The following is a 27,179-nucleotide window of genomic DNA, read 5'->3' on the forward strand; positions in this document are numbered from 1 at the left end:
TTTCCTTTTCAGGGTTCATGGAGGTGATACTCTCCACCAGATGGATGTTCAAGTATCAAAAGGGGGGAATGAAGGGGTGGAACGCCGGATACTACTTGAATACTATGAATACTACTAATACTACTGACCACCAGAACAACTTCATGTTTTGTGCCTACTGATGGACTTATACTTATGGACTCTACCTCTGCTTTTGGCCTTTTAGCCATACTTGATTAATGCACTGGACCTTTTTGTGCCTTACATATAATGAGCCTAGACTAAGACCAAAACCTGTGCAGTTTAGACTTTTACTAGTAGTATGTAATTGTTAACCAGCAGCTAGATAACAAATTGTAGTAGTCAGCAGTTTAGGATTGTATGAAAGGCAGCTGGCTCTGCCAGCGCAGTCTCGTGATCCCTGCATAGAGGCTGTATTGTGTAGATGTGCTGGAACACTGCAATAAGTTACATTTCTTGCAAAGTAACAATTTCTATGAAAGCTATGAAACTGACGTATCTTTTCTCTGTGAGAACTACAGAACTACTAATGTATTGCGCATGTGCCTGTACTGCGCATGTGTGTGTATGACGTGTGATGCGTTTTATGCGCATGACTATTAATCTGTATAAGAACGAGTGTCAGATGACGCTCAGCACGCAGTATTCTGAGATTGTACTCGGGGCTGTGTGAATTTGCTAGCAATAAAAAGCTGTTTTGTTTTGGAACCAATTTGTCTTTCGCCTCCTGATTTTCGGACCCGTTACACCCCCCCCCCCCCCAGCTATGAAAGAAACAGTACATACCAGCCTCTATTGAAGGGGTGGAACGCCGGATACTATTCGAATACTATGAATACTACTGACCACCAGAACAACCTCATGTTTTGTGCCTACTGATGGACTCTAACTCTGCTTTTGGCCTTTTAGCCATACCTTATTAATGCACTGGACCTTTTGTGCCTTACATATAATGAGCCTAGACTAAGACTAGAACCTGTGCAGTTTAGACTTTTACTAGTAGTATGTATTTGTTAACCAGCAGCTAGATAACAAATTGTAGTAGTCAGCAATTTAGGGCAGCTGGCTCTGCCAGCACAGTCTCGTGATCCCTGCATAGAGGCTGTATTGTGTAAATGTGCTGGAACTTGTGCTGCTTATCAGTATATTGCCTTATATGGTATATGCAATGCCAAATAACTGTGAATAGACTAGAGACCAGTGTTGGAAATAGAGGGGTGTGAGCAAAGCCAAAGATAAGTTTCGTTTCCTGGGTTCTGTGTAAGATCCTCTGTCTGTAACTGCGCATGACTACTGATAAGAGTGTATAAGAACGAGTGTCAGGTGACGCTCAGGGAGCAGTATCCTGAGATTACTTAGTACTGTTCAATTGCTAGCAATAAAGCTGTCATGCCTTTGGAACCAAATTGGCCTTTCGTCTCCTGATTTCCGAGCCTGTTTCACTATGACAGCTTCAGATGTTATGGCCATTCCTATTAGAGCAGTGAACAGGTCCCTGGAGTAGCCTAGTGGTCAGTGCAGTGGACTGTAGAGAAGGGGATCCAGGCCCATAGCCCACTCTAACTGGTACACTTGTGGTGGAAAGTCTAAGCTCTCCAAAACTCTACTGTTGTCAGGACTTCAAGGCAGGACTGGAATTCGTGAGCCCTTGGACCACTGCCGAGGAGCAGCAGAGGCAGGCAAGACCACCCTGGAACTGGATACAAGGAAGAGCAGGACTGGAACTCGGGACTGGAGTAGTAACAAAGGCAGGCAACTAGAACAGGCAGAACAGGACAGCTTCATCTGCGCTTGACCACCGTTCCTCCGGAGTTAAGCTCCGGAGTGCAGGTGGCTGGCAGGACTTGTAGGACAGAGCAGGAACTGAAGATCCAGAGGACCCACTCCGGGTCTGGGAAACACGAGGGAGGCTAGGCACAGAACTAAACTAGACTAGGACTGAAAGCTGCTACGCAGCCACTAGCAAGAAACACAAGACAGACTAAGCAGACAGGGCGTACACAAAGGCTAGCCGGAAACAGGGGCTTGGATATACAGACAAGCTTGGTAGAAACGGGGTTCAGGATAGACATGCAAGCTTGGCAGAGGCGGGGTTCAGGATATACTCAGGATACACACCCTAGCTAGGCAGAAGCAGGATTCAGGATATACACTCAGGATAGGCAGGATTCAGGATATACACACTAGCTAGGCAGACGCAGGATTCAGGATATACACTCAGGATAAACACACTAGCTAGGCAGCAACAGGTTCAGGGCAACACATAAGCTGGGCAGCAGACAGGAGAATAAACCAGGATATTAGCAGAGTCTTAGAGCAGGCTGCAAACAGAGAGAATAAACCAGGAACTAACAGGGTATTGGGGCAGGCTGCAGACAGAGAGAATAAACCAGGAACTAGCAGAGCCTTTGGGCAGGCTGCAAACAAAGAGAACCCAGGAGCTATCAGAGTCTTTGGACAGGTGGCAGACAATAGAATAAACCAGGAGCTAACAGAGTCTTAGGGCAGGCAGCAGACAATAGAATAAACCAGGGATTGCAAAGTCTTGGGGCTGGCAGCAGACAGAGGAATAAACCAGGGATAACAGAGTCAAGGCTGGAGCTTCAGCAGCTCCCAACACAGACAGGGAGTACACAAAGACTGAAGCTTCAGAATCCAAACACAGAGCAAGGCAACAGAAGGACCAGCAGTCCACAAACACCAAGCAGAAGGGGCAGGAGCCCACACAAAAGGACTAGCAGTCCACAGACACAAAGAACAGAAGGGCCAGAGCCCACATGGAAAGACAGGCTTGTAGCAGCGCAAAAGAACACTCACTAACCTGACAACCTTTTGCATAACACACACACACCATGCAAAGGCCCTGAAGGGTTGCCAGCTGGGAAAATTTTTCCCAGCCCCAAACGAGCCATAAACCCGCCCAAAAACCGCCCGTAGCCAATCCCTGTCTCCCGCGTCACCGAACCCCGCCCCCGCGTCACCAACCCCGCCCCGCATCACCTAGCCCCGCCCCCTACATCATCCCTGATGTCAACCCCGCCCCTGAAAAGCTTCTATTGGACCAAATTGGACCAATAGAAGCCCTGGAAAAAAACGCCGAACTCGCACAGCGGCGACGGGAAAACCGCCCAAAAAACCGCATCCCGCAGCCGGCAAAATTTTCCCGCCGCCGCTGGCGAAAACCCGCCCAATTGGGTGGTAAAACTGCCCACCTGGCAACTTTGGCCCTGAATGCAAGCACAGCACTTCCTTATGAAGATTCTCCCTGATGATGTCACCTACTGCAGGACAGGAGCAGGGAACACACTCACACCAAAGAGAGGCTTGGAACACAAAGGAAGGACAGGCAGGAGCCATCTTGGAAGTTGGAACAGAACAGGTGGGAGCCATCTTAGATGCTGGCTCCCCAGAGAGGCATAGTCCACACAGGTGCCTTCTAGTGAAGCAATCAGCACAGAGGGTTTTGGGGGCAGTTTGGAGGGCTCCCATTTACCAGCACAAGTGTAATAGTTAGGGGGGATGGGCCTGGGTCCACCTGCCTGAAGTCCACTGCACCCACTAACAACTGCTCCAGGGACCTGCATACTGCTGTGATGGAGCTGGGTATGACATTTGAGGCTGGCATACAGGCTGGCAAAAAAATGTTTTTAAAGTTCTTTTTTTTTTTTGGTGGGAGGGGGTTAGTGACCACTGGGGGAGTCAGGGGAGGTCATCTCCGATTCCCTCCGGTGGTCATCTGGGCAGTTGGGGCACTTTTTGGGGCTTGTTCGTGATAAAAAAGGGTCCAAAAAAAGCGGCCCAAATTCTCGCTACTGCCGCCCTTCTTTTTTCCATTATCGGCCGAGGGCGCCCAGCTCTCCTCAGCCGATAAACACGCCCCAGTCCCGCCTTCACCACGCCTCTGACACACCCCATTCAACTCTGTTCGTTCCCGCGACAGACTGCAGTTGGAGGCGCCCAAAATCAGCTTTCAATTATACCAATTTGGGCGCCCATGAGAGAAAGGCGCCCATCTCCCGATTTGGGTCAAAATATGGGCGTCTTTCTCTTTCGAAAATAAGCTGGATAGTGGTATATACAAATCTTTTACTGATACTGACTGATATTGAAGAGGGCACAGAGGAAGCTCTGGCTCTTCAATCATTTGGGGAAGGTGAAAGTATGGATTTAAGCTCTGGCATTTTCCCGTTAAGGGAGTGACAGGTACAGGACCTGTCACGGAGGAGGAACGGCCATTTCCCTTTTAAGCCTGGAAGCAGAGAAGGAATGCTGGCAGCGAACCCTTGCTAACCCTATAGGAAACATGGTTCATATTAGAAGAGGATGCGAGAGAGCTCAGCAGGGTCCTGAGAATAATAATGACTCAAGCCAACAGATAAATGGGGGGCTCTCACATTGAACATTTTTTGGCAAACTGTCCCCTGCTCGAAAAAAATCTCTGCCATATAGAGTCAATGGAATCTGAGACACAAGGAGCTTACTGTTTAGTTGGGGTCACATGAAGGGTAATTCTATAAAAGAGTGCCTATTCTATAAAGGAAAGTAGGCACCTGCTTTCATTTATAGAATACTAGCGTAGCAGGGCAATTATGTAAATACATTTTAGCTGTGTCCACATACCAGTCATAGGGTTGTTCTAAATGCTCATGCGTAGATTACTAAAAAAATCATGTGTAACTTATAGGATTCTATAATTTACGCACATGTATGCGCCCTACCTTTAAAGTACACGTTATCACATTTAATCGCCAATTTATAGAACAGCACACAGCCGAAATATTGGTATTTACGCACCTTATGTGTGTGCATACGCATGTATATACATTCTTGGGGCTTAAAAGGTTGGTACCCTCCTTATACAATTACCCCTACAGGCAAGAACAAGGAAGACAGATAAGGATGTAACACTCTTTAATCTCAATATCAATGGTATTAAGCCACGCAGACTACTGCAATGGAATATATGCGGGATGTAAACATAGTAACATAGTAGATGACGGCAGAAAAAGACCTGCACGGTCCATCCAGTCTGCCCAACAAGACAACTCATGTGTGCTACTTTTGTGTATACCCTACTTTGATTTGTACCTGTGCTCTTCAGGGCACAGACCGTATAAGTCTGCCCAGCACTAGCCCCGCCTCCCAACCACCGGCTCTGGCATAGACCGTATAAGTCTGCCCAGCACTATCCCCGCCTCCCACCACTGGCTCTGACACAGACCGTATAAGTCTGCCCAGCGCTATCCCTGCCTCCCAACCTCCAGTCCCGCCTCCCACCACTGGCTCTGGCACAGACCGTATAAGTCTGCCCTGCACTATCCCCGCCTCCCAACCTCCAGCCCCGCCTCCCACTACCAGCTCTGCTATCCAATCTCGGTTAAGCTCCTGAGGATCCTTTCCTTCTGAACAGGATTCCTTTATGTTTATCCCACGCATGTTTGAATTCCGTTACCGTTTTCCTCTCCACCACCTCCCGCGGGAGGGCATTCCAAGCATCCACCACTCTCTCCGTGAAGAAATACTTCCTGACATTTTTCTTGAGTCTGCCCCCCTTCAATCTCATTTCATGTCCTCTCATTCTACCGCCTTCGTATCTCCGGAAAAGGTTCGTTTGCGGATTAATACCTTTCAAATATTTGAACGTCTGTATCATATCACCCCTGTTTCTCCTTTCCTCCAGGGTATACATGTTCAGGTCAGCAAGTCTCTCCTCATACGTCTTGTTACGCAAATCCCATACCATTCTCATAGCTTTTCTTTGCACCGCTTCGATTCTTTTTACATCCTTAGCAAGATACGGCCTCCAAAACTGAACACAATACTCTAGATGGGGCCTCACCAACGACTTATACAGAGGCATCAACACCCCCTTTCTTCTGCTGGTCACACCTCTCTCTATACAGCCCAACAACCTTCTAGATACAGCCACCGCCTTGTCACACTGTTTCGTCACCTTCAAATCCTCAGATACTATCACCTCAAGGTCCCTCTCCCCGTCTGAACCTATCAGACTCTTGCCACCTAACACATACGTCTCCCGTGGATTTCTATTCCCTAAGTGCATCACTTTGCATTTCTTCGCATTGAATTTTAATTGCCAGACCTTAGACCATTGTTCTAACTCATAAAGAAACTCCAAACAGACCAAAACACAGCAGCCAGGCTGATATTTGGTAAAACACGCTTCGAAAGTGACAAGCCCCTCCGAGAAAAACTGCACTGGCTCCCAATCAAGGAACGTATCACCTTCAAAATCTGCACCTTGGTCCACAAGATTATCCACGGTGTAGTCCCAGGATATATGGTCGACCTGATCGAACTCCCAACCAGAAACAGAACCAAAGCAACACGTACCTACTTGAATCTCCACTACCCAAGCTGCAAAGGACTCAGATACAAACTAACTCATGCATCCAACTTCTCCTACATAGGCACACAACTGTGGAATGCACTGGCAAAGTCTGTGAAAACAATCTACGACCATCTAAACTTCAGGAGATCACTAAAGACTACTTATTCAGAAAAGCATTCCCCACCGACATAAATTAGATGCATCAACTCTGCAACACAGCAAAACCTTAGACTGTACTGGACACTATATATTCCTTCCTATCCTCGATCCTTATGTAGCTGAATATACCAACCTACCCGACCTAACATCAAATTGTATTTGATTCCATACCGGACTTGGCTATCGCCTTTACGGTACTTTGTAAGCCACATTGAGCCTGCAAATAGGTGGGAAAATGTGGGATACAAATGTAACAAATAAATAAATAAAGAAATAAATAAATGATCTACCAACATTATTACAGAGATCCTCAGACCCAGAATTGAAACTATGGGACCTTTTTACAGAGTCGGTAAGCCCAATGCAGCCTTACCACACGCTAAATCGGAACTACTGTTGGCCCAATGTGGCCGCCGGCGGTAGTTATGGCTCAAGTGTGTGCCATTTCCGGCACACCAGGAAAATATATATATTTTTTCTAATGTGGCACTAACTGGCAGTAATCAGGCATCGCCACATGCTGCCCAGTTACCACGGGAGCCCTTATCACCACCTCAATGGGTGGCAGTAAGTGCTCCCTGCTGCATGGACATTTGGGGGAGGGGCTTTTTACTCGCTACGGTAAAAAGGGCCCTTACGCACAGGAAAGATAGCCCCCACTGCTACCGCAGGGCCCTTTTTTCTGCAGCTTAGTAAATGAACCTCTAAATGACTCAGGAAAAATTATGGGCTCTAATAGATGAATCTGGAAAAAGGAAAAAATATGATTTCCCAGAAAAAGCTAGAAAAACCTCCAAAACTTTATGTTTCTGTAGATAACCAAGAGGTTTAACATACCCTAGATTATTTTGTTATGACACTTCACTAACAGTTTAAATTTATAGCAGGGTACCTCATTTGGAGCTACAGAAAGGCTAAGAATAGGTCCTGTTTCTTTATAAATCCTGCAGAAATTGTGGCTAGATTGAAGGCATGAACATTAAGTCTGCACGAGAACAAGCATAAATGTTGGCATGTAAAATACGTGCATAAATTGTGACTCTGCCCATGTCCTCCTCTGAACATGCCTACTCTTAAGTTATATACCAGTACGTGCCTAATTACACCACACATACTTTTAAAGAGGTATTTTATGTACAGGAAAGTGTAGCTGGGATTTTAAATTGACAGCATGTGAGAGATATCAATAAAAAGTGAAGTTACTCAACTATAGCAGGTGTTCTCTGAGCACATAAGAACATCAGAGTTGCCATATTGAGACAGACTTGAGGACCATCAAGCCGAGCAGTCTGCATATTATATACAGGTACTTATTTTATACCTGGAACAATGGAGGGTTGATTTGCTCAGGGTCATAAGGAACTGCAGTGAGAATCAAACCTGGTTCCCCGGTCACTGCACTAACCATTAGGCTACTTCTCAACTCCATAGAATGACCCTCATAAGAAACATACGCATTGCCATACTGGGACAGATCAAAGGTCCATGAAGCCCAGTATCCTGTTTCCAACAGTGGCCAATCCAGGTCACAAGCATCTGGCAAGATCTCTAAAGAGTAAAACAGATTTATGCTGCTAATCCCAGAAATAAGCAGTGGATTTTCCTAAGTCCATCTTAATAATGGCTTATGGACTTTTAGAAAATTATCCAAACCTTTTTTTAAACCATCCTGAGCTAACTGCTTTTACCACATTCTCTGGCAAGAATTCCAGAGTTTAATTACACATTGAGTAAAGAAACATTTTCCCCAGTTTGTTTTAAATTTACTACTTAGTAGCTTCATTACATGCCCCCACTCATTATTTTATAGACCTCTACCATATCTCTACTACTACTATTTAGCATTTCTATAGCGCTACAAAGCGTACGCAGCGCTGCACAAACATAGAAGAAAAACAGTCCCTGCTCAAAGAGCTTACAATCTGGTAGACAAAAAATAAAGCAAACAAATCAATTAATGTGTAGAGGAAAGAGGAGAGGAGGGTAGGTGGAGGTGAGTGGATACAAGTGGTTACGAGTCAAAAGCAATGTTAAAGAGGTGGGCTTTCAATCTAGATTTAAAGATGGTCAAGGATGGGGCAAGACGTAGGGGCTCAGGAAGTCTATTCCAGGCATAGGGCGCAGCAAGACAGAAGGAGCGAAGTCTGGAGTTGGCAGTAGCGGAGAAGGGAACAGATAAGAAGGATTTATCCAGGGAACGGAGTGCACGGGAAGGGGTGTAGGGAAGGACGAGTGTGGAGAGATACTGGGGAGCAGCAGAGTGAGTACATTTATAGGTTAGTAGAAGTTTGAACAAGATGCGAAAGCGGATAGGGAGCCAGTGAAGCGACTTGAGGAGAGGGGTAGTATGAGTAAAGCGACCCTGGCGGAAGATGAGACGGGCAGCAGAGTTTTGAACCGACTGGAGAGGGGAAAGGTGACTAAGTGGGAGGCCAGCAAGAAGCAGATTGCAGTAGTCCAAACGAGAGGTGACAAGGGTGTGGATGAGGGTTTTGGTAGAGTGCTCAGAAAGAAAGGGGCGGATTTTACGGATGTTGTAAAGAAAGAAACGACAGGTCTTGGCGATCTGCTGGATATGAGCAGAAAAGGAGAGAGAAGAGTCAAAGATAACCCCAAGGTTTCGAGCTGAGGAGACAGGGAGAATGAGAGAGCCATCAACAGAAATAGAAAATGGGGGGAGCGGGGAGGTGGGTTTGGGGGGAAAAATGAGAAGCTCGGTTTTGGTCATATTTAATTTCAGGTGGCGTTGAGACATCCAGACAGCAATGTCAGACAAGCACGCTGAAACTTTGGTTTGGATGCAAGGTGAGATATCAGGGGTAGAAAGGTAGATTTCGGAGTCATCAGCATAGAGATGGTAGGAAAAGCCATGGGATGAGATTAATGAACCAAGGGAAGAAGTGTAGATAGAAAAGAGGAGGGGACCAAGAACAGAACCCTGAGGTACGCCGACAGGCAGAGGGATAGATGTAGAAGAGGATCCACCAGAGTGAACACTAAAGGTGCGGAGGGAGAGGTAGGAAGAGAACCAGGAAAGGACAGAGCCCTGGAATCCAAGTGAGGACAGGGTATCGAAAAGTATGCTGTGATCGACAGTGTCAAAAGCAGCGGAAAGATCAAGAAGAATGAGGATGGAATATTGACCTCTGGATTTAGCCAGTAATAGGTCATTGGAGACTTTAGTAAGCGCAGTTTTGGTTGAGTGAAGAGGGCGAAAATCAGATTGTAGTGGGTCAAGAACAGCATGTGAGGAGAGAAAATCAAGACAGCGGTGGTGAACAGCACGCTCAAGTAATTTGGAGAGAAAGGGAAGGAGGAAGATGGGTCGGTAATTAGAGGGACAAGTAGGGTCGAGTGAAACTGTCTCTTCTCCAAGCTGAAGAGCCCTAACTGCTTTATCCTTTCCTCATAGGGAAGTTATCCCATCCCCTTTATCATTTTGTCACCCTTCTCTGTACCTTTTTCTAATTCCGCTATATCTTTTTTTAGATGAGGTGACCAGAATTACATACAGTATTCAAGGTGTGATTGCACCACAGAGCGATACAAGAGATTATAAGTTTCTCATTTTGTTTTTATTTATTTTCATTCCTTTAGTAATAATTCTTAACATGCTTGAAGAAATTATTTGCACAAGTTATGCATTGTGGAATGGGTTAAAAGGTTAGAGATAAGAAGGGATTATTGTTTCGATCGAGGAGTTGCAGCTTCGGGTGGGGGAGTCTTCAGGGAATAGATTCGCCTATGCTCAGATTAAACATTATATAGCCTCCCTAGAGGGTTCATTGATAAGGTTGCATTTAGGGGCACAGGTCCGTGAATGTTTTCAAGAATCGTGGAACACTGAGCTTACAGTTTCAGGGCTCCATAGATCCCTGATCAGGAGGTCACGAGGTAAAGATTATACTTCTATTAAAAATAGCTGGGCGCAGGATTTGGGAGTACTGTTGGAGGACTGGGATGTGGCTGTCTCATTGAAAGGTGTTACGTCCCTTACAACGGACGAAAGATTAAGGGAGTGTGGTCATAGGGTGATACTATGTGCATATATGACCAAAGCTCAGTTGGCACATATGGGAGGGAACGGAGGCTTGGCATGTTCCAAATGTGGGCAGAGCCCTCACACCTTCTATCATGCTATGTAGGCTTGCCTTAAGGTGCAAAATTTTGGGGCCCAGGTTAGAAGATATTTAATTCAATTAGTGGGATGTATAATCCAGGGTTCAGAAGCTCAATTTTTGTTGGATAAACCTAGGGCATTCCACCCCATGCCCAGACAAGCTAGTATTTTGTGTCGTAAATTGATTTTAGTGGAGGTAGAAGCTGAAGGCTACCGGCTAGGAAAACGATATTGCAGTACTGGACTGTTTCGGATCCTCCTAATTTTTGGCACTGGAGGAATCAAGTTCATCTTTTAGCCACATGGGAAGTGAGAGCGGCAAGGGGGGTCCCTGGGTCGTAGGAAGAGATTTTTTTCAGATTTGGGATCCTTTCTTGTGGTCTCTCAGTCCCCGGGGTCGTAGCTTAATAGTGAACAAGGTATAGAAGTTCTAATAGTGGTAGCTGTTTGGAATGTTTAGTAGTTGGGAAGTAGAAGAGGTCTTGGGGTCGGGGGTGAGGTTGGAGGGGGGGGGGGGGACTAAGGACAAGGGGATGGGGTGGTGTAATAAGGGGGGGAATCTTAAATTCTTAAGGAGAAAGTTTATTACTCTGTATTGCATTGTTTCTTATGAAGCTTATTCAAGCTAAATCATATAGAGGTTGGTGAATGGTAAATTGTTTGGTTCTGGGGAAGAATGGATTGTTATTTTATTGGTGTTCAATAAAAAGTGTTTAAACATAAAAGGTTAGAGATTGATAAAGTCTGTACAACTCTGAAGTCTGTTAAAAATTGATGAGACTGCATGATCTCTGAGATTTATGGTCCCTGGAATTTATGGTACTCCTACAAACAGGCCTGGGAAAGGAGACTAGTGTAAACAGTAATATATTGCCAGACCTTGGAAATCAGATAAGTACATAAGTACATAAGTAATGCCACACTGGGAAAAGACCAAGGGTCCATCGAGCCCAGCATCCTGTCCACGACAGCGGCCAATCCAGGCCAAGGGCACCTGGCAAGCTTCCCAAACGTAAAAACATTCTATACATGTTATTCCTGGAATTGTGGATTTTTCCCAAGTCCATTTAGTAGTGGTTTATGGACTTGTTCTTTAGGAAACTGTCTAACCCCTTTTTAAACTCTGCTAAGCTAACCGCCTTCACCACGTTCTCCGGCAACGAAGGTGAAATTAGATCTTACCTGCTAATTTTCTTTCCTCTAGACCCTCCAGACCGGTCAAGACGCGTGGGTTATGTCCTCCTACCAGCAGAGGGAGACTGAGAAAACACTAAGCTTTTGAAGCCTGTATATATAACCTGTGCAGAACCTCCACTAGCCAGTATAACCCTGACAAAGCAGAGAAACAAAAAACACTAACAACAAATAGCAACCCTGTACGTGGTCACAGTAAACTGCAAAAACAAGAAACATCTTCCGCTTGCTCTTACGGAAACTTGTTCCTTTGCCTTTGATGAAACAGTTGGGCTTCCCCACAGCCACTCCCCTCCTGTTGGGATCAAAAGAAACAAACAATTGGGTGGACTGTCTGTTGGGCTGTGTCCGCTCCAGATAGAAGGCCAATGCTCTTTTGCAGTCCAATGTGTGCAGCTGACGTTCAGCAGGGCAGGAATGAAGAGGGGGAAAGAATGTTGGCAAGACAATTGACTGGTTCAGATGGAACTCCGACACAATCTTTGGCAAGAACTTAGGGTGAGTGCGGAGGACTACTCTGTTATGATGAAATTTGGTGTAAGGGGCGTGGGCTACCAGGGCCTGAAGCTCACTGACTCTATGAGCTGAAGTAACTGCCACCAAGAAAATGACCTTCCAGGTCAAGTACTTCAGATGGCAGGAGTTCAGTGGCTCAAAAGGAGGTTTCATCAGCTGGGTGAGAACGACATTGAGATCCCATGACACGGTAGGAGGTTTGACAGGGGGCTTTGACAAAAGCAAACCTCTCATGAAGCGAACAACTAAAGGCTGTCCTGAGATCGGCTTACCTTCCACACGGTAATGGTATGCACTGATTGCACTAAGGTGAACCCTTACAGAGTTGGTCTTGAGACCAGACTCAGACAAGTGCAGAAGGTATTCAAGCAGGGTCTGTGTAGGACAAGAGCGAGGATCTAGGGCCTTGCTGTCACACCAGACGGCAAACCTCCTCCATAGAAAGAAGTAACTCCTCTTAGTGGAATCTTTCCTGGAAGCAAGCAAGATGTGGGAGACACCCTCTGACAGACCCAAAGAGGCAAAGTCTATGCTCTCAACATCCAGGCCGTGAGAGCCAGAGACTGGAGGCTGGGATGCAGAAGTGCCCCTTCGTCCTGTGTGATGAGGGTCGGAAAACACTCCAATCTCCACGGTTCTTCGGAGGATAACTCCAGAAGAAGAGGGAACCAGATCTGATGCGGCCAAAACGGAGCAATCAGAATCATGGTGCCTCGGTCTTGCTTGAGTTTCAACAAAGTCTTCCCCACCAGAGGTATGGGAGGATAAGCATACAGCAGACCTTCCCCCCAGTCCAGGAGGAAGGCATCCGATGCCAGTCTGCCGTCGGCCTGAAGCCTGGAACAGAACTGAGGGACCTTGTGGTTGGCTCGAGATGCAAAGAGATCTACCAAGGGGGTGCCCCACACCTGGAAGATCTGTCGCACTGCTCGGGAGTTGAGCGACCACTCGTGAGTTTGCATAATCCTGCTCAACCTGTCGGCCAGACTGTTGTTTACGCCTGCCAGGTATGTGGCTTGGAGCACCATGCTGTGACGGCGAGCCCAGAGCCACATGCTGACGGTTTCCTGACACAGGGGGCGAGATCCGGTGCCCCCCTGCTTGTTGATGTAATACATGGCAACCTGGTTGTCTGTCTGAATTTGGATAATTTGGTGGGACAACCGATCTCTGAAAGCCTTCAGAGCGTTCCAGATCGCTCGCAACTCCAGAAGATTGATCTGCACATCGCGTTCCTGGAGGGACCAGCTTCCTTGGGTGTGAAGCCCATCGACATGAGCTCCCCACCCCAGGAGAGACGCATCCGTAGTCAGCACTTTTTGTGGCTGAGGAATTTGGAAAGGGCGTCCCAGAGTCAAATTGGACCAAATCATCCACCAATACAGGGATTTGAGAAAACTCGTGGACAGGTGGATCACGTCTTCTAGGTCCCCAGCAGCCTGAAACCACTGGGAAGCTAGGGTCCATTGAGCAGATCGCATGTGAAGGCGGGCCATGGGAGTCACATGAACTGTGGAGGCCATGTGGCCCAGCAATCTCAACATCTGCCGAGCTGTGATCTGCTGGGACGCTCGCACCCGTGAGACGAGGGACAACAAGTTGTTGGCTCTCGTCTCTGGGAGATAGGCACGAGCCGTCCGAGAATCCAGCAGAGCTCCTATGAATTCGAGTCTCTGTACTGGGAGAAGATGGGACTTTGGATAATTTATCACAAACCCCAGTAGCTCCAGGAGGCGAATAGTCATCTGCATGGACTGTAGAGCTCCTGCCTCGGATGTGTTCTTCACCAGCCAATCGTCGAGATAGGGGAACACGTGTACTCCCAGCCTGCGAAGCGCTGCTGCTACTACAGCCAAGCACTTCGTGAACACTCTGGGCGCAGAGGCGAGCCCAAAGGGTAGCACACAGTACTGGAAGTGACGTGTGCCCAGCTGAAATCGCAGATACTGTCTGTGAGCTGGCAGTATTGGGATGTGCGTGTAGGCGTCCTTCAAGTCCAGAGAGCATAGCCAATCGTTTTCCTGAATCATGGGAAGAAGGGTGCCCAGGGAAAGCATCCTGAACTTTTCTTTGACCAGATATTTGTTCAGGGCCCTTAGGTCTAGGATGGGACGCATCCCCCCTGTTTTCTTTTCCACAAGGAAGTACCTGGAATAGAATCCCAGCCCTTCTTGCCCGGATGGCACGGGCTCGACCGCATTGGCGCTGAGAAGGGCGGAGAGTTCCTCTGCAAGTACCTGCTTGTGCTGGAAGCTGTAAGACTGAGCTCCCGGTGGGCATTTTGGAGGTTTGGAGGCCAAATTGAGAGTGTATCCTTGCCGGACTATTTGAAGAACCCAACGGTCGGAGGTTATCAGAGGCCACCTTTGATGAAAAACTTTCAACCTCCCCCCGACCGGCAGGTTGCCCGGCACTGACACGTTGATGTCTGCTATGCTCTGCTGGAGCCAGTCAAAAGCTCGCCCCCTGCTTTTGCTGGGGAGCCGTGGGGCCTTGCTGAGGCGCACGCTGCTGACGAGAGCGCGCGCGCTGGGGCTTAGCCTGGGCCGCAGGCTGTCGAGAAGGAGGATTGTACCTACGCTTACCAGAAGAGTAGGGAACAGTCTTCCTTCCCCCATAAAAACGTCTACCTGTGGAGGTAGAAGCTGAAGGCTACCGGCGGGAGAAATTGTCGAAAGCGGTATCCCGCTGGTGGAGCTGCTCTACCACCTGTTCGACCTTCTCTCCAAAAATATTGTCCGCTCGGCAAGGCGAGTCCGCAATCCGCTGCTGGATCCTATTCTCCAGGTTGGAGGCACGCAGCCATGAGAGTCTGCGCATCACCACACCTTGAGCAGCGGCCCTGGACGCAACATCAAAGGTATCATATACCCCTCTGGCCAGGAATTTTGTGCACGCCTTCAGCTGCCTGACCACCTCCTGAAATGGCTTGGCTTGCTCAGGAGGGAGCTTGTCCACCAAGCCCACCAACTGCCGCACATTGTTCCGCATGTGTATGCTCGTGTAGAGCTGGTAAGACTGGATTTTGGCCACGAGCATAGAAGAATGGTAGGCCTTCCTCCCAAAGGAGTCTAAGGTTCTAGAGTCTTTGCCCGGGGGTGCCGAAGCATGCTCCCTAGAACTCTTAGCCTTCTTTAGGGCCAGATCCACAACACCAGAGTCGTGAGGCAACTGAGTGCGCATCAGCTCTGGGTCCCCATGGATCCGGTACTGGGACTCGATCTTCTTGGGAATGTGGGGATTACTTAGAGGCTTGGACTAGTTCGCCAGCAATGTCTTTTTTAGGACATGATGCATGGGTACTGTGGACGCTTCCTTAGGTGGAGAAGGATAGTCCAGGAGCTCAAACATTTCAGCCCTGGGCTCGTCCTCCACAACCACCGGGAAGGGGATGGCCGTAGACATCTCCCGGACAAAGGCCGCAAAAGACAGACTCTCGGGAGGAGAAAGCTGCCTTTCAGGGGAGGGAGTGGGATCAGAAGGAAGGCCATCAGACTCCTCGTCAGAGAAATATCTGATGTCCTCCTCCTCCTCCCAGGAGGCCTCACCATCGGTATCAGACACAAGTTCATGAACCTGTGTCTGAAGCCGTGCCCGGCTCGACTCCGTGGAAACACGGCCACGGTGTGAGCGTCGAGAGGTAGACTCCCTCGCCAGCACCGGCAAAGCTCCCTCCGCCGACGTCGTCGGGGAGCCTTCCTGGGAGGTGGCCGCAGTCGGTACCGCAAGCGGCACCGATGTCGGAGACCTCACCCCGGGCAAGGGGCCAGCCGGCGCCTCACTCGACGGTACCGGTGGCGCAAGCACCCCCGGTACCGGAGGGGAAGGGCGCAACAGCTCTCCCAGTATCTCTGGGAGAACGGCCCGGAGACTCTCGTGCAGGGCGGCTGTGGAGAAAGACATAGAAGCCGATGCAGGCGTCGAGGTCAGAGTCTGTTCCGGGCGTGGAGGCTGTTCCGGGCTGTCCAAGGTGGAGCGCATCGACACCTCCTGAACAGAGGGTGAGCGGTCCTCCCGGTGCTGATGCCTACTGGGTGCCGACTCCCTCGGCGACCCAGAGCTCTCGGTACCGATGCGGGAGGGAGACCGGTGTCGATGCTTCTTCGACTTTTTCAAACGAAGCATGTCACCGGAACTTCCCGGTACCGACGAGGAGGACGTAGAATCCAACCGTCGCTTCCTCGGGGCCGAGGCCGAAGAAGGTCGGTCTCGGGGGGGCTGTACCGCAGGAGCCCTCAGGGTAGGGGGAGACCCACCCGAAGGCTCACTGCCACCAGCAGGGGAATGGACAGCCCTCACCTGCACTCCGGTCGAAGCACCACCGTCCGACGACATCAGCACTAGTGGAGGTCCCGGTACCACCGACGCCGACGCAGCCTTCCGATGTCTCGGTACCGACGATGCAGAGGGTCGATGGCTCGATGCAGTCGATACAGTCGATGCCGAGGTCGGAGGTCTTGACGCTGTCGACGTCGATGCACTCGATACCCCCGGTGCTGTTGCCGACGAACAGCCCGAGAACAACACGTTCCACTGGGCCAATCTCGCTACCTGAGTCCTTTTCTGTAAAAGGGCGCAAAGACTACAGGCCTGAGGGCGGTGCCCAGCCCCCAGACACGACGCGTGCCTATCAGTGAGCGAGATTACCCGGGCGCACTGGGTGCACTTCTTGAAGCCGCTGGGAGACTTCGATGACATGGGCGGAAAAATCACGCCGGCGAAATCAAAACTCGTAATTGCGGTAAAGGCACCAAAAAGAGGGAGAGAAAAAACTCGAACCGAGGCCTCAAAAGGGCCTACCCCGAAAACGAAAGTAAACTTAGCAGGGCCAAAAACTAGAAGTACGGGAAGAGGAAAAAGACCGAAAAGGTCTTTCTCCAAAATCCCTTTTTTTTTTTTTTAAGCAAAAAGCTCAAAGACGCGCGAGGGTCAACTTAAGGGGCGCGAACGGCGCAAACACGACCGTCCCGAGCGCGAACAAAAGAAGACTGACGAACATGAGCCGTTCCGGGCGGAAAGAAGGCCGCGCATGCGCGGTGCGCATCGGCGCGCGAGGACTAGCAAAGGCCTTTGCTAGTAAAGTGTTCCGATTGGAGGGGCTGCCATGGACGTCACCCATCAGTGAGAACAAGCAGCCTGCTTGTCCTCGGAGAATATATGCAAAGACTGAATTTTTCAACCCTGCCATTGTACTTTTCCAGCAAAACCCTACCCAGAGAAAAAGCAGATGCATGTGACTATCGGGCTCATTTTCGAAAGAGATGGACGTCCAAAAAGTGACATGAATCGGCATTTGGACATCCATCTCACAGAAATGTCCAAATCGGTATAATTGAAACCTCATTTTGGACGTCTTTCTCCGAAGTCCGTCAGAAGAACGTCCAAATCTCAAGGGGGTGTATCAAGGGTGTATTTGAGGCGGGACATGGACGTCTTTCAGGCACAATGGAACAAAGCAAAAACTTCCAGCACTAAAACTTCGACATTTTGACCTAGACCTGTTTTTATTACGAATAAGGCACAAAAACGTGCCCCAAATGACCAGATAACCACTGGAGGGAAGCAGGGATGACCTCCCCTTATTCCTCCAGTGGTCACTAACCCCCTCCCACCCTCAAAAAACGTGATTAAAAATATTACTTGCCAGCCTCAGATGTCATACTCAGGTCCATGACAGCAGCATGCAGGTCCCTGGTGTAGTTTAGTAGTAGGTGCAGTGCACTTCAGGCAGGTGGACCCAGGCCCATACCCCCCCTACCTGTTACACTTAAAGAGGAAACTACGAGCCCTCCAAAACTCACCAGAAACCCACTGTACCCACATATAGGTGCCCCCTTCACCCGTAAGGGCTATGGTAGTGGTATACAGTTGGGGGTAGTGGGTTTTAGGGGGTCTGAGCACACAAGGTAAGGCAGCAATGGTCAGATGTGTACCTTGGAGCATTTTATGAAGTCCACTGCAGTGCCCCCTAGGGTGCCCTATTGCTGTCCTGGGATGTCAGGAGGACCAGTCTACTAAACAATGGCTTGGACGTTTGGTTTTTTTTTTAATGGCCGAAAATCAAAGATGTCCAAATCGCAAAACATCCAAATCACAGGACCATGGTATTTTCGAACATAAAAGATGGACGGCCATCTTTTTTGAAAATGACCTTCTTCCTGGTTTGGAATTTGAACATCTTTGTAAAACGTCCACATTCTGATTTAGACTTTTATTTCAAAAATGTCTCTCCATGTGTGCTTGGTTCCCACCGCAAGTTTCAAAGAAAAATATATGCTTACTTTTGATTTGCGAATCGGTGTACAGCCCATGGGTAAAAAGAAAATGCACGGTCTTTATTCCAAAATAGACAGTTTGCGTTATGCACTACCACTCCATTTCCCATGCCGGAAATGAACTTTCTATATTTTCCCCCCCAAACCCACCTCCCCGCTCCCCCCGTTTTCTATTTCTGTTGATGGCTCTCTCATTCTCCCTGTCTCCTCAGCTCGAAACCTTGGGATCATCTTTGACTCTTCTCTCTCCTTCTCTGCTCATATCCAGCAGACCGCCAAGACCTGTCGTTTCTTTCTTTACAACATCCGTAAAATCCGCCCCTTTCTTTCCGAGCACTCTACCAAAACCCTCATCCACACCCTTGTCACCTCTCGTTTAGACTACTGCAATCTGCTTCTTGCTGGCCTCCCACTTAGTCACCTCTCCCCTCTCCAGTCGGTTCAAAACTCTGCTGCCCGTCTCATCTTCCGCCAGGGTCGCTTTACTCATACTACCCCTCTCCTCAAGACCCTTCACTGGCTCCCTATCCGTTTTCGCATCCTGTTCAAACTTCTTCTACTAACCTATAAATGTATTCACTCTGCTGCTCCCCAGTATCTCTCCACACTCGTCCTTCCCTACACCCCTTCCCGTGCACTCCGCTCCATGGATAAATCCTTCTTATCTGTTCCCTTCTCCACTACTGCCAACTCCAGACTTCGCGCCTTCTGTCTCGCTGCACCCTACGCCTGGAATAAACTTCCTGAGCCCCTACGTCTTGCCCCATCCTTGGCCACCTTTAAATCTAGACTGAAAACCCACCTCTTTAACATTGCTTTTGACTCGTAACCACTCGCCTCCACCTACCCTCCTCTCTTCCTTCCCATTCACATTAATTGATTTGATTTGCTTACTTTATTTATTTTTTTTGTCTATTAGATTGTAAGCTCTTTGAGCAGGGACTGTCTTTCTTCTATGTTTGTACAGCGCTGCGTATGCCTTGTAGCGCTATAGAAATGCTAAATAGTAGTAGTAGTAGTAGTATATTTGACTGTCTAACTCGCTTTACACTTTACTCTGTCTTCTATGAACTTTACTGCAATACCACTTTGTATTTCTTATTCTGGAAATTGAGCATGCAAATAGGTGGGAAAATGTGGGATACAAATGCAACAAATAATAAATAAATTATCACTTCAGTAGCTGATTTAAATAGTTCTGGCCTTTCGTAAGAAATTAATCTGAGACATACAGCTGCTTTTGTTAAAACAAACAGATTAAAGAAATATGGAATTTTTAATTCCCTGTGTTCCTCCCAGTACTCAACTTGTACAGATACTCATTTGTCTCACAGTGATCATACAGTTAGTTTTGAAGGGAGGGATGCAGAAAAATACCCATGATTGTATAGCTTGCCTTGCTCCTTTTCATGTGTGTTAAGTAGAAATCTTCAGCAAGAGCCCTGTACAACGGTAAGGGTCTGAAATCCGTGTAAGCCCAATTTTTGTAAGCCCAACTCAGGAAGGCTTTTTCGTCTCCTATGAGTATGTCATTGATGAAACACATTACACTGGAGCGATAATCCCACATTTCACCTTTTACTTCCTGAAAAACAAAGGGAACAACTGTACAGAATGCAGAAACAGCAAAGTAAAACTGCAACACACATGGGTCACACGACTCTACTTCACGCTGATGTTTCAAGAGCTTTTTAGGCTTATGAGTTGGTTTCATTTCATCTCACTTATTTTGACATACCCCCTTATTCTATAATTTTGCACGCACACTGCACACGCAGGTTCTGGAATAGTGACAGTTACGCATATAAATTAATTGGCAAATTAACCGCTAATTGTCACTAAAGCAATGATCACTGATAATTGAAGCAGGGGCGGAGCCAGACAACAGATTTTGGGTGGGCCTAGGCAAGAAGTGGGTGGGCACCAAGTGTTCTCTCCCCCCACCCCTACCCCACCACCAAAACAATATCTCAGCTGGCGGGAAAACACTTCTTTCCACCATGGCAGTCTGCAGCAGACGTGCGCTGAAAACTGAGTATGTGCAGGTGCCTGTATCATGGAGAGTAGCATTTTCTTTACCATCAGGGGGAACTCTTCAGCTGGTGGAGCTTGGGATCCCCACCAACTACCGCTAAACGTGTGTTATGGTTAGGTGAGCCTGAGCCCTAAGAGGGCCCACCCAGGCCCACCTCTGGCTACGCCACTGAATTGAAGTTAACTGGTGCTAATTGTCACTAAGTGCTATGTAAGAAATGCACGTATTTACAGACTGGAACTTAGGAGTCCATATATGCCACTGTGCTAACGAAATATGCACATAATCAGTACATCTTTATCATTTTAGGAATTTATTTTTATTGATTGAATTTTACTTACACTCTAAACCACTTTGAGTTTAGTATCTAAGGGGCCTAATTCTGAAATGGTCACTGAAATTAAGGCGTTAGGATGCTGCGTGCTAAGCACGCATTCTGTATTGGCAATTATGTACATAATTGTCGTTATAGAATACTAGTGTAAATGGGCATTTATATGCCAACATTTCAGCATTGCCACTTACGCCATGTCAATGGCTGGTGTAAATGACGGCAACTAAATGTTGCAGTTGCGTGTGTAACAGACAATATTGTACAGTCATTGCGTGTAAGTGCTAGGAACATTCCTGACTTGTCCATGACCTTCCCTTGCAAGTCTATACCCTCTTTCAGTTATACACTATATATTTTCCATGCTAAGTTTCTAGAATAGCGACTAAGTGCAGTTATGCTTATAAGTGAAAACTATTTTACAGGACTCTCACACACATAAAACAATGTTACCTGTATCAGCTATTCTCCAAGGACAGCGGGCCAAGTACATAAGTACTGCCATACTGGGAAAGACCAAAGGTCCATCGAGCCCAGCATCCTGTTTCCAACAGTGGCCAATCCAGGTCACAAATACCTGGCAAGATCCCAAAAAGTACAAAACATTTTACAATGCTTATCCCAGAAATAGTGCATTTTCCCCGTCCATTTAATAACGGTCTATGGACTTTTCCTTTAGGAAGCCGTCCAAACCTTTTTTAAACTCCGCTAAGCTAACTGCCTTTACCACATTCTCTGGCAAAGAATTCCAGAGTTTAATTACACGTTGAGTGAAGAAACATTTTCTCCGATTCGTTTTAAATTTACTACATTGTAGCTTCATCGCATGCCCCCTAGTCCTAGTATTTTTGGAAAGCGTGAACAGACGCTTCACATCTTCCCGTTCAGCTCCACTCATTATTTTATAGACCTCTATCATATCTCCCCTCAGCTGCCTTTTCTCCAAGCTGAAGAGCCCTAGCTGCTTTAGCCTTTCCTCATAGGGAAGTCGTCCCATCCCCTTTATCATTTTCGTCGCCCTTCTCTGCACCTTTTCTAATTCCACTATATCTTGGTCGTTTCTGATTTTCGGCGATAATGGAAACTAAGGACGCCCATCCCAGAAACGACCAAATGCAAGCCCTTTGGTCGTGGGAGGAGCCAGCATTCGTAGTGCACTGGTCCCCCTGACATGCCAGGACACCAACTGCGCACCCTAGGGGGCACTGCAGTGGACTTCAGAAAAAGCTCCCAGGTACATAGCTCCCTTACCTTGTGTGCTGAGTCCCCCCCCCCCCCCAAAACCCACAACTGTACACCACTACCACAGCCCTTATGGGTGAAGGGGGACACCTAGATGTGGGTTTCTGGTGGGTTTTGGAGGGCTCACATTTACCATCACAAATGTAACAGGTGGGGGGATGGGCCTGGGTCCACCTGCCTGAAGTGCACTGCACCCACTAAAACTGCTCCAGGGACCTGCATAGTGCTGTGATGGACCTGAGTATGACATTTGAGGCTGGCATAGAGGCTGGCACAAAATATTTTTAAAGTTGTTTTTTGAGGGTGGGAGGGGGTTAGTGACCACTGGGTGAGCAAGGGGAGGTGATCCCCGATTCCCTCCAGTGGTCATCTGGTCAGTTCAGGCACCTTTTTGTGCGTTGGTCGTAAGAAAAACTGAAGCAGGTAAATTCATCCAAATGCTCGTCAGGGACGCCCTTTTTTCCATTATGGGTCGAGGACGCCCATGTGTTAGGCACGCCCAAGTGTTGCCTTCGCTATGCCTCCAACATGCCTCCGGAAACTTTGGTTGTCCCCATGACGGAAAGCAGTTGGGGACGCCCAAAATCAGCTTCCGATTATACCGATTTGGGGGACCCTGTGAGGACGCCCATCTTCCGATTTGTGTCGAAAGATGGGCGTCCTTCTCTTTCGAAAATAAGCCTGCTAGTAACATAGTAGATGATGGCAGATATAGACTTGTACGGTCCATCCAGTCTGCCCAACAAGATAAGCTCGTATGTGCTACTTTATACGTATACCTGACCAAGATTTATCCTTGCATTTTCAGGTCACAGACTGTAGAAGTCTGCCCAGTACTAGCTTTGCTTCCCAATTACCGGTGATCCCACCCAATCTTCGCTAAGCTTCTGTGGATCCATTCCTTCTGAACAGGATTCCTTTGTGTTTATCCCATTCATTTTTGAATTCCATTACCGTTTTCATCTCCACCACCTCCTCCGGAGGGCATTCCAAGTATCCACCACCCTCTCCATGAAGAAATACTTCCTGACATTTTTCCTGAGTCTGCCCCCCTTCAACCTCATTTTGTGTCTAGTTCTATCATCTTCCCGTTTCTGGAAAAGGTTTGTTTGCGGATTAATATTTGAACATCTGTATAATTTTAAAACAAATAGGAGGAAATATTTTTTCACTCAACGAATAGTTAAGCTCTGGAATTCTTTGCCGGAGGGGAGACATGATAGAGGTATATAAAATAATAAATGGAGTGGAACAGGTGGATGTGAAGCGTTTGTTCACGCTTTCCAAAAATACTAGGACTAGGGGGCATGCGATGAAATTACAGTGTAGTAAATTTAAAACAAATCAGAGAAAATGTTTCTTCACCCAAAGCATAATTAAACTCTGGAATTCGTTGCTGGAGAATGTGGTGAAGGTGGTTAGCTTGGCAGAGTTTAAAAAGGGGTTAGACGCAGTGTTTGGAGTGCCGGGAGGCAGCCCGCTGACACGCGCCGGTGCGAATGGAGGCACGGCGGCGTCTCCTGGGCTAGAGCTTACGCTCAGCCCCGACACAAGGGAACCACCCCCTCAGCCATTCGGCTGCAGCACTCCGTCAGAGACGACTTTGAATGGGTCCCCCAGAAGCGGCGAGACCGGTTCAAGTCGGGAGGTAGACCATCGACTGGCTGGAGAGCAAGAAGCTTTGATGGCTACACCGATTTCTACTGTGAATTCGGTGGGGAATGCTGTGAGCATGAATCCGGTAGGCCCAACACTTCTTTCTTTTGATATGCACAAGCCAGCAGAAGTTACTCTGGACTCTTTGTGGACTCTGATTGTAGATCTAGGGAAATCAATTACTCCACAGATAAATAGACTAAACCAGGAAATGTTAAAACAAGAGGAAAAAATAAACAACATGGACTTAAAAATAGGTAAACTGGAACAGATAGAAGAACAAAAAGATTTGGATATGAAAAGATTACTTACCCAGCAGGAGGCTATGATTAAAGACTTGACCTCATTAAGAAGAAAAACTGAATCTCTTGAGAACAATGCTAGAAGTAATAACTTACGTTTGTTAAACTTTCCCAAACAAACTGTTATATCCCCTAGGGAAATGTTGAAAAAATATATAATGGAAATTTTGGGTGTAAGGGAGGATCTGATCCCTCCTTTCACCCAAGTGTATTATCTTCCAGTTAAAGAAAGGAGTGACCAAATAATATCAAGCCAAGAACAACCATTGAATGTTACGGATTTACTTGAATTAACAGATAATGAAAATGTAACTCTATCAACATTAATGGTTACAGTGGCACTGGCACCTGATAAACAGTGGTTAATGTCCATGTATTTTAAGAATAAAGATAAAACATTCCTTGGTCAGAAAATACAAATGTTTCCCGAGTGTAGTACCGGAAGACTGGAGGGTAGCCAATGTTACTCCGATTTTTAAGAAGGGTTCCAGAGGAGATCCGGGAAATTATAGACCGGTGAGTCTGACGTCGGTGCCGGGCAAGATGGTGGAGGCTATTATTAAGAATAAAATTGCAGAGCATATACAAAACATGGACTGATGAGACAAAGTCAGCACGGATTTAGTGAAGGGAAGTCTTGCCTCACCAATCTAATGCATTTTTTTGAGGGGGTAAGCAAACATGTGGACAATGGGGAGCCGGTTGATATTGTATATCTGGATTTTCAGAAGGCGTTTGACAAAGTGCCGCACGAAAGACTCCTGAAGAAATTGCAGAGTCATGGAATCGGAGGTAGGGTATTATTATGGATTAAGAACTGGTTGAAAGATAGGAAGCAGAGAGTAGGATTGCGTGGCCAGTATTCTCAGTGGAGGAGGGTAGTTAGTGGGGTCCCGCAGGGGTCTGTGCTGGGTCCGTTGCTTTTTAATGTATTTATAAATGACCTAGAGATGGGAATAACTAGTGAGGTAATTAAATTCGCCGATGACACAAAATTATTCAGGGTCGTCAAGTCGCAGGAGGAATGTGAACGATTACAGGAGGACCTTGCGAGACTGGGAGAATGGGCGTGCAAGTGGCAGATGAAGTTCAATGTTGACAAGTGCAAAGTGATGCATGTGGGTAAGAGGAACCCGAATTATAGCTACGTCTTGCAAGGTTCCGCGTTAGGAGTTACGGATCAAGAAAGGGATCTGGGTGTCGTCGTCGATGATACGCTGAAACCTTCTGCTCAGTGTGCTGCTGCGGCTAGGAAAGCGAATAGAATGTTGGGTGTTATTAGGAAGGGTATGGAGTCCAGGTGTGTGGATGTTATAATGCCGTTGTATCGCTCCATGGTGCGACCGCACCTGGAGTATTGTGTTCAGTACTGGTCTCCGTATCTCAAAAAGATATAGTAGAATTGGAAAAGGTACAGCGAAGGGTGACGAAAATGATAGTGGGGATGGGACGACTTTCCTATGAAGAGAGGCTGAGAAGGCTAGGGCTTTTCAGCTTGGAGAAGAGACGGCTGAGGGGAGATATGATAGAAGTGTATAAAATAATGAGTGGAATGGATCGGGTGGATGTGAAGCGACTGTTCACGCTATCCAAAAATACTAGGACTAGAGGGCATGAGTTGAAGCTACAGTGTGGTAAATTTAAAACGAATCGGAGAAAATGTTTCTTCACCCAACGTGTAATTAGACTCTGGAATTCGTTGCCGGAGAACGTGGTACGGGCGGTTAGCTTGACGGAGTTTAAAAAGGGGTTAGATAGATTCCTAAAGGACAAGTCCATAGACCGCTATTAAATGGACTTGGAAAAATTCCGCATTTTTAGGTATAACTTGTCTGGAATGTTTTTACGTTTGGGGAGCGTGCCAGGTGCCCTTGACCTGGATTGGCCACTGTCGGTGACAGGATGCTGGGCTAGATGGACCTTTGGTCTTTCCCAGTATGGCACTACTTATGTACTTATGTACTTATGTACTTATGACATCTCCAGAGACACACAAAAACGTAGAAAGTCTTTTCTTTTAATGAAACCAGCAGTAACTCAGCTGGGTGCAACATTTTACTTGCGATATCCTTGCAAGTGTGTGGTGAGATATCAGGCAAATAAATATGTATTTTTTGATCCAATTCAGCTTACAACATTCCTTACCTCAAGGCAAAAAAAAAAAAAAAATAGGGGTACTTAAACATCATATCCCTTTAATATATAATAAACACTGTGGAATGATGGCTGTTATCATCTAGTGCTCTATCTTTGAAATTTATGTTTATAAATAATTCCATTACTTGAATCTTGTCTCAATAATGTGGACTTGAGCAAGAAATTTCGAATAATTATTTTCCTGTTATGTATTTTCTTTGAACTGATTGAAATATATTGCTTTCTTAAAAAAAAATAAAAAAAAAAGGGGTTAGGCTGTCCATAAACCACTACTAAATGGACTTGGGAACAATTCACAATTACAGGAATAACATGTACAGAATGTTTGTACGTCTGGGAATCTTACCAGGTGCCCTTGGCCTGGATTGGCTGCTGTCGGGGACAGTATGCTGGGCTCGATGGACCCTTGGTCTTTTCCCAGTGTGGCATTACTTATGTACTCATGTACTTATGGTAAAAGAGATTAGTGTATCTGGGTTTAAAAAAATGCTTGGACAAATTCCTGGAGGAAAAGTCCATAGTCTCGAGACAGACATGGGAAGCAACTGCTTGCCCTGGGATTGTTAGCATAAATTTTGCTACTGTTTGGATTTTTGCCAGGTATTTGAGATCTGGATTGGCCACTGTTGCAAATAGGATACTGGGCTACAGGGACCATTGGTCTGAGTCAGTATGGCTATTCTTATGCTATGTTCATAACTACATTATTTGCAATCACATCACATAAATAAATAAATAATAATTTATTTAAAAAAAAGGAATGCACATAGTAGCCCCCCCCCCCCCCCACACACCAGATTACCTTACAATCCCTGGGGGTGTAGGGGTGTAATCAGGGCA

The 27,179-nt window shown here is 47.0% G+C and overlaps 1 protein-coding gene and 2 long non-coding RNA genes across 3 annotated transcripts in view; 1 reads left to right on the forward strand and 2 right to left on the reverse strand.

The window, feature by feature from the left end:
• The window catches only part of LOC115467326, a 145,740-nt gene that overhangs the window by 85,331 nt on the left and 33,230 nt on the right, over positions 1-27,179 (forward strand). The gene's annotated exons all lie outside the window — the stretch shown is intronic.
• Positions 1-27,179, reverse strand: part of LOC115467323 (probable inactive peptidyl-prolyl cis-trans isomerase-like 6) — a 63,489-nt gene that overhangs the window by 28,189 nt on the left and 8,121 nt on the right. The window contains exon 3 of the mRNA XM_030199194.1: positions 20,013-20,201. Coding sequence (XP_030055054.1) covers positions 20,013-20,201 — 189 coding nt within the window. The remainder of the gene's footprint in view (positions 1-20,012; positions 20,202-27,179) is intronic.
• On the reverse strand, positions 1,256-13,388 carry LOC115467325. Its single transcript, XR_003941678.1, has 3 exons — positions 13,378-13,388; positions 10,419-10,420; positions 1,256-1,442 (listed from the first exon to the last, which is right to left on the reverse strand). It is a non-coding gene; the product is annotated as an uncharacterized LOC115467325 (long non-coding RNA).

This window comes from Microcaecilia unicolor, chromosome 3 (genome assembly GCF_901765095.1).
Source record: "Microcaecilia unicolor chromosome 3, aMicUni1.1, whole genome shotgun sequence".
In the NCBI taxonomy this organism is placed as follows: Eukaryota; Metazoa; Chordata; class Amphibia; order Gymnophiona; family Siphonopidae; genus Microcaecilia; species Microcaecilia unicolor.